Here is an 8,552-nt window from a genome sequence, read left to right as displayed (position 1 = left end):
TCCAAAAATAGGATAAATGGAAACCCGTCCGTCTGGTTTAGGCTGTCCGCCGTCTTAGGAAATTCTCAGATACTACTATATCTTTTTTTTTTGTTCACCAAGGAATGTAGAATTGTATATAATACAGGATCTATATGCAATTATCAGAATGGAAAAAATAAATATTAAAGTAAAGTGGCTATTTATTCTTCCATCCAAATGTACTAAGAAGTGTTCATTACAATCTCTGAGAATTATTGTAATTTTGAGATGAATAAAAGATATATAGATAATAGTGGAATTTCCAATTATTGATACACGTGAAAGCCAGATAAATGAAACTAGATTGTTTCACATTAAATAATTACTTTACTAAAACAGAAAACATCAAGTTTAAATAAAAAAATCTATTCAGATTTAAAACAATTCATAAAATTTATGAAGATAAGTAAAGATATAGTAATTTAATCAGATAAAACTAAGTAATTAACGTTTTAAATGATAATAACTGTGTACAATCAAGATAAATAAAGATATAATAATTTAATCAGATAAAACTTAGAAATTAACGTTTTAAATGATAATAATTATAATGAATTAGGAAGTATGTAGTAATACTAAGTTAGTGAGAACAAACATTCCTCTATCTGATACTTTTATATATTGAGATTTTGGGATATTCCTCACTTCAAAACACCTTTTAAAATCAGACAACTCTATTATTATAAAGTTAATATTAGATATTTTTGATTGCCTGATTTTTAAATGCATATGTAATATTGTGGGCAAACGTGTGAAACAACCAAGTCCAAAATGAATTTTTTTTTATTTGATAGTTATCATTTAATGTTTCATAACATTTAGAAAAGAACTTTTTTTATTTATCATTGAATAGTTGGGACATTAACAGTTAATTGGTTTCACACTCTGCAGACAATATAAATGTACTAAAAATCACCTGTTATAAATAAAAATCTTGTCATATACTGACTTAAACTTTCTCACTTGTATAATATTACTAATAATTGTTCACATCTTGAAACAAAAGTATTAGTGCCTGTACTTAGTAATTTTTATACTTTTACTAATACTACTAACTTCATTATGAAACAGATACCTGATGATAATTGTTTTTAAGAGTCTCTGGGAAGTTTTCTTTCTTTAATTATAGAAAGTAAGTGATAGCAAGGTATTTTTCAAATCCGATAATAATTATTTAGAAGATAGCCCAGTCAGGGTAAATTCAAAAAATAAAGAAAGAAATACCTAAAATATCATTTATTGAAATAGTAAAAATTATTTACAGGGTTCATTAGATTGTTTTTCTATTTACCTTGACCACTACCCAAAGCATATCCTTGATTATCAATGCGATAGACAAATAAATATATAATTAGATAATAATGATTATTTTTATAATTTGTTTAACATTTGTTTAAAAAACAGTAAGTACTCAGATAATAAATACTTCCTAGTATATTTGAAATGCAAAATAATTAGTATATTATTCTATTGGAACCTTAATCATTATTACTCCTAATTATCCCTATAACTATAAAATAAATTACTTTTAAATTATTTGTTTAGTATGGATGGTTTTCGAGTGGTAAAGCTTAATGAAGTTATTCGTACCGTTGATATAGTCATAACTGCAACAGGAAACAAGAATGTTGTTACCAGGGAACATATGGATAAAATGAAAAATGGATGTGTTATCTGTAATATGGGACACTCAAATACTGAAATAGATGTTGTAAGTATTTTTTTTTTTTTTTTGTAATAAAAATAATGTTTTGCACAATTCAGGTTTGAAGTTTTGTTTATGTTTTGTCTATTAGTATATGTTTGGTGCGTTTGTGGGTGTATTTTTTCAGTGATATCTTGTTGTAGTCTCCTATTTTTTGTTTAAACAGGCTGTGGGAAAGGGAAGTAAGAGAGAAAAAGTTGTGTGTTTCAAATGTATGTGTAATATTTAAACGTCTTGAGCTGTAAGTCAAACAACATGCTTGAAATTCTGGAGCGCTGACGATAATCGTTTACTATCCTCTTACATATTTTGAATAACCTCTAATTTCTTGTATTTAGAGTCACATATTTAGCTCCATACAGGAGTAGATTTAGTTATTATAGTGTGTATTACTGTTTTGTATAGGATTAATTTGTTTTTAGCTAATAATTTAGACTGTCTATGAAAGTGTGGGGTCATTTTGCTGATGATTTTTTTAGCAGTATTGCATTTGTTTTGAGTGTGCCTGGAAAATGTTAAAAGTTTGTCCAGTTCTAAGCTTAAGTAATTAATAGACTGAGCCCATGGGATTGTTGTACCATTAATAACTGTTTTAAATTGTGGACATTCTCCTTTTAGTGAATATAATTGGTTTTGGTTTATTTACTTAATCTTCTATTTTTTTTAAATAATCGCTAAGTTTTTAAAAATCTGTAACCTGTTTACTATTGTATCTATTCTATATAACAATTTATAAATGACTGTCTTTAGCATAGATTGATCTTTCTCCAGATGGGTGTGAGAAAAGGTCTGAGATACATAAGTTATGGATGTGAAAAGCTTGAGCCTGGTGGAAGACCAGCTGATAAGTTGTGGGTTGATGAGTTATTGTTATGTATTGCAGTGAAAAAGGATTTATTTCTGGGGTAGGATTCAAGGAAGTGGATGGTGGGAAATTGTAGTTTATGAGCTTATAGATGAGACCCATGTGCCAAACCTTGTCAAATGCCTTTTTGATGTCAAGGAAAAGCATTTCTTTTGATTCTTTTCATGATATCTTTCGGGATAAGGTCTGTCAGTCTAGCTCTGTAGTTCCCAAGGGGGAAACCCAGTGTTCCGCAAACCTCTTCAGGGGTTCTGCAAAATAATTTAGGAATGGGCCATTCTATGTTAACTCAACACAATTTTGAATCTTACCATCACACATTTTCTTCAATTTTTAGGTTTTGTGTAAGTGTCATATGCTCCCTATGATATATGTTTCAACAATCTGTTCAGCAAAAGTTTTTCAAATATCTTAGATTTGGAAAAAAAAATCTGTACTGCTACTATGCATAGATGGATCTGGGGTTCAGTTCTTTGTAAGGAAGTACTGGTTTTTGAACAATGGTGTGCAAGAAGGTGATTTGTTCATGATCACACTCAACCATCAGATTTTTCCCCAAGGCTACTCACACCCAAATATCTTAGATAGTATATTTAACAGGCTAATTGTCTGCAATTACCAATATCTGCTGGATCCTTGTTGGGTTTCTGAAATTGGTGGCTATTTTCCAGGATGGTGGGACGTATCGTAAATGAAAAATATTATAATAAACTTTTGTCAAGAAAATAGTGGCTTTTTTACTCAGGTTTTTAACGACTATGGTAAGTATGGAATCTTAGCTGGAAAATTTCTTGGTTTGTCATGATAACAATATTTTTACCCTTCTCCATATAACCAACCTTCCCTCTATCGATTGAGCACATGTTTTGAACAACTGATCATTTGTTTTCTTTTTTCATCCCACAATTCCTAATTTTTTATGGTGAAAATTTTATTACTTTGTTATAGAATGTACTACAGGTTCCTAATATTATTTAGTGAGATTCATTGTCGTAATCAGTATACCAACAGAGTTTCATTGTAGAATATATAGCAACTTAGCCTGTCTGCTCTTCAATATTGGTTTGGAAAAAGCTATTAGAGAAACAAAGGTTCAGACCAGTAGAACCATCTTTAATCATATGGTACAAATCCTGGGATATATTGATGATATCGACATTATTGGGAGATCAAAAGTTGTAGTGGAAGAGGCCTTTCTTGCCCTTGATGATGCTTTCTGGAAATTGAGACTTGTTATTACTAAGAAAACCAAATATATGATTGCTGATCAACAAAGAGGTTTTAACAAAGATTTTGTCCAAATTGGTCATAATTCTTTCAAAGGAGTTGAGGAGTTTGTGGACCTTGGATTACAAGTCAATAACACTAATGACATTTCGGCAGAGATAAGGAGACGAATAGGTGTTATTTTGGACTCCGTCGGCACTGAGATGGTAGCTCATTATTAAGATCTACAAAAACTAGATTATATAAAACGCTAATTCGACCAGTGCTGATTTGATTGGAAACTTGGGCACTTTCAAAGTCCGATGAAAGGGATCTCCAAACATTGGAGAGAAAGATACTCAGACACATCTACGGCCCTGTAAAGGATGGTTCAGCTTGGAGAAGACGCATAAACAGGGAAGTGTATTTATTAATCGATAAGCCTGATGATGGGAAAATTGTGAGAATTGGTAGGCTGTGCCTATATTCTGACATTTTTTGAATAGATTGAAATTGTCTCTCTACTAGATGCTATATTTGCTCAGTAAGTAGCTATAAGAAATCCACTTCTGCTAGATCTTTTTTTGTCAATATCTTACCAACCATCACATACTTCTTAGGGCCTACACCCCTTAGTCTTTAGAATACCCTCTTCTTTCAATAAGACAAAGGATGCATTGTTCTACTTTGTCCGGAACACCTTTGATCATTTTCACCTGTTATATTTGACTAGGATCTAGATGGTTCCTACCTGACCAGTTGGATGGTTTTCTCCTATATTTTTGCAATGGGGTAACTAACTAAGGGGAGAGATGTTAAAAACTAGCATAATTCATATAATTTTTGCTGGCACACCCTTTTTCCTGTCAATTGTCAAGTTAGCCCCAAGCATCCTTGTACGGAATTTCACCTTTTACCAACTTTTCTGCTTATTGAACACACCTTCATGGGGATTTTGAGTAAGCCCATCAATTGGTAAGAGTAGATTCAGAGAGGCATAGTAGCCTGTCATAGTCATGTTGTACATCATACCCCTTCCCTTTGAACTTTTAAAACATGCTTAAACCCTTATTAATCTATTGCCTCTCGTAAAATTATGATTTATTCCAGGCTATTATTATACTTTTTAAATTTTCTGAATATGACATTTTTTTTTTTTACAGAATAGCTTAAGAACTCCCGATCTTACTTGGGAAAAAGTTCGTTCACAAGTGGATCATGTGATATGGCCTGATGGAAAACGAATAGTCCTTTTAGCTGAAGGACGCCTTGTTAATTTATCTTGTTCCAGTCTCCCCTCATTTGTTGTCTCTATCACAGCTGCCACTCAGGTTTTTTTAAAAAAAAATTTCTTATATTATACTTGACTCACTCAAATTTGGAATCAAGAAAAATAGTGTTTGCTTTAAAATATATTTTTTTTTATTAAAATTTCAAAAATAAATGATAGTATGAAATTGGCAAAGGATTCCAAGTTTTTTTTTTGTTTTTTTTTTTTATATGCACGTTTTAGTTTATTTTCTCATCCCTATGATGGAACTGAAATTTGACCTAAATAAATCACATATTTCACTTTTAAATACTTTAAGAACCTTTGTTAAGTGTTCTATGTAGCAAAAAGGCTTTTCAGGCAAGGTCAGAGAATGACAAAGGAATGTGGAAGACAAATTTACTTTTCATTTTCTTATATGAGTGGGTGTTTCATTTATGTTGTAGTTAGCATGGCTCTGAAGGTCTTTGTAGGCAAGAGTGGTAAGGCCTCACCTTAGCAACTTCGTAAATGTAGCAGTGCCAATGTGATTCCAGCCTGGGTTGACTTTTAATTTGTGGTGACCCCACACAATGTAAACTTAAGACCTCCCACTCTTATTATTGGTTTGTAAAATAAGTTTGTAGCCTTTTTCAATTTAATCCTCTCTGTGTTTATAAAATCATGTTTACTTGGTTAGTAATGTTTACATATTCTAAAAAAGGATTAGTAAAGGCTCTTTTATACATCAGTTTCAACCAAGCTTCCTTATCTTTAAGTGGTATTTTGCTTGCTCAAAATGGAAGAGAAAAAATTAATTTTTGTCATTTAATGATTTATTGGGCTTTAATGATTTTATTCACTTATTTTGGGTCCTTCAAAACTCTCTTAATGGGAAACATTTTAATTCGCTCAAGGACTGCAAAATGCACATAGAGGAGTTCATTGCACAAAAATCTGAGAAGTTCTGGAAGGACGGAATTAAAAAATTACCTGAAAGATGGCAACTTGTAATAGATCAAAATGGGTCATATTTAATTGATTAAAAATATTTACAAGAATCTGAAGTTTTTATTGAAATCACCAGTAAAAATGCTATGAACTTATTTTACAACCTGATAGAATAAGATGGTAATTTTCATCTCATAAAAATTATATTACTAGCCATATTTCTGTTATATATTTTAATTTAAATATAAAATGGAACAGTTAAAATGAATTCATTTTATATTTAAATGTTATCATATATTCAACCTGAATTTTTTTTTAAACAATAAATATAAATAAACTTTTTTATTATATTTATAAAAAAAAATTAATTCTTGGTAGATTGATTACATTTTTTTAATATTTACAAAGGCCACATGGAAAGTTTTGCAATACTTGTGATAGAATCGCAAGAGGAGGGGAAGAGTTGGCGCATGCATAAACCTGTCCCAACCTGTGCAGTAGCTGGCTGATTCACTGGTCATTTTCCTTCTGACTGTGCTAGAAAAAAAAAGAGTCTGAGATGTTGCCCTGATCTAAAGTTGATTTCATAGCGATTTATTCTACAACTTTGCATGGAACTCCAGATCCATTAAGAAAAGAATGGAAGCAGAGTTTTTTTATTTCTGGGGAATTATGGAGCAAGTGGTTTACAAATGCAGAAGACTGCCACAGGTAAATGTTACTCCTTGGGATGTTTCCCTAAAGTAATGCAAGCTCTCCAGAATCTTTGGCTGAACTCAAGAATGGGTTCATGGCTCCTTTATCATGATAATATCTTAGCTTTGGAGAATATTCTTTGTAACTGGTTACAACAGATCACAGCAGGTGTAGGAGGCCTCTCAAGGACCCAATTTGGATTTTGACCCTGATATGTTCCACAAAGGATGAGTAGAGGAGCTTCAATATAACTAGTGGGGGATCGCCAGGTTTAGTGCTGGCACCTCAGCTGTAGAATATGATGTATGATGTAGTTCTCCGACTGCCAGAGTGCCAAAACAATGGGTTTTGCTAATGACATTGCGTTGGTTGTTGAGGCAAAAAATCGGGGCTGCCCAGAGTATTATACTTATCCGCAATTGGCCAGCATCCATGGGACTATAGTGATCCAGGGAGCATATCCTGCGGGTGTGTGATAACGCGGCTAGAGTGTCTATAGCGCTGTCCTAGCTGATGTAGGAGGGCCCAGACACAGCTGTTGGTTATCGATATTGGGCATGGTCCATCCATTCTGCTCTACCCGGCCACAATATGGAAAGATGTCTTGGGTGGTGTCCATCTATTGTCAGAGTACCTTAAGTGTGATCTATGCATTTCATACAGTTTCATACAAGGGGCATGTTTGGTAGCCTGAAGTTTAAGTTGAACTGAGGAATGAAAGGAAATGGTCAACAAGTAGTGGACTCAATTTAACTCTTACACTTTATTTGTATGCCTTTATTAGGAAGAACAAGTTGTGTATAATAAAGAAAAACTCAAACGAGGTTAGGTTTGTACCATTTCTCCATTTGTAAGCTCTAAGCTACTCTAGTTTAGTTTGGTTTGGTAGAATTGTGTTGAAGTTATCGCAATATTTGAAATTTTTGAGAAAAAAAAAAATCGAAGGACCAGGTCAGGCAAAATTTTTTAATAAACAATTTTAGTTTTTCTGTTGTTATAAAAATTTGTATGTTAGGGAGAATAATGAATACCAGCTTTTTACCTGCACTCAAGGTACTCGGCTGTATCATTCAATTTGAACCTGGACTAGTAAGTCTAGTGTTAGAGTCCTGAAACCACTATATTCTGTGAGTAACTGGGTGAATTAGTAGTCATCTTCTCTATATTCCCTATCTACCCAGAGTTTAATACAGAAAATCAGTCTGTGGGTCAACCTTCCGTTAGATTCTGTTTCTGCCATAAGTTGGCCATCTCCTTTCTTTCCTCAATCCTGGGAATACATTCTACTCTATTATAGATGAAAATATCACCCTTAAGGCCACACCCAACAGTAGATGGCTACGATCGTTCTTTTTGCAAGCCATGGTACACAACACATCTCTCGATATCGTGGCCATGTAGAGCAGAAGAGATGGACCATGCCCAATTTTAATAACCTACAGCTGTGCGTGGGCTTTCCCAAGTGATGTTACACTAATCTACTTTTATCTCAATCGGTATAAATTATTTTAGGTATGATAAGAAGCGAATTTGTTAATATCTTAACTGAATAGTTTTCAAAATAATTTATAATTGTTTTCATATCTTATGTATGTTTTTTTTTTTATTTATTTTCAGGCTTTAGCACTTATTGAACTTTTTAATGCCCCGACTGGTAGATATAAGTCAGATGTTTATCTACTTCCCAAAAAAATGGGTATGCATTTAATATTTTTAAACTTTGTTTTTTATTCAAGTGATAGAAACTTTGTGTTTGCGGGGTATATGTATGTGCTTATCAAAGGACAATAAATGTGTTTGTCTAAAGAATAAACCATCTCTACTCTAAAAACAGTTGAGTTCAACACACTAACCAAATA

At 32.6% G+C, this 8,552-nt stretch overlaps 1 protein-coding gene across 2 annotated transcripts in view; it reads left to right on the top strand.

Annotated features, from left to right (window-relative positions):
* Nucleotides 1-8,552, top strand: part of LOC106689033 (adenosylhomocysteinase-like 1) — a 100,980-nt gene that overhangs the window by 83,995 nt on the left and 8,433 nt on the right. For both annotated transcript variants that reach the window (XM_067048270.1, XM_067048272.1), the window contains exons 10-12: nucleotides 1,567-1,732; nucleotides 4,961-5,128; nucleotides 8,311-8,389. In XM_067048270.1, coding sequence (XP_066904371.1) covers nucleotides 1,567-1,732; nucleotides 4,961-5,128; nucleotides 8,311-8,389 — 413 coding nt within the window. The remainder of the gene's footprint in view (nucleotides 1-1,566; nucleotides 1,733-4,960; nucleotides 5,129-8,310; nucleotides 8,390-8,552) is intronic.

Source organism: Halyomorpha halys, unplaced genomic scaffold (genome assembly GCF_000696795.3).
Source record: "Halyomorpha halys isolate HHAL.00 unplaced genomic scaffold, Hhal_1.1 Scaffold1266.1, whole genome shotgun sequence".
Taxonomy (NCBI): Eukaryota; Metazoa; Arthropoda; class Insecta; order Hemiptera; family Pentatomidae; genus Halyomorpha; species Halyomorpha halys.
The sequence above is the reverse complement of the archived record's forward strand: the minus strand, read 5'-3'. Positions and strand labels throughout refer to the sequence as shown.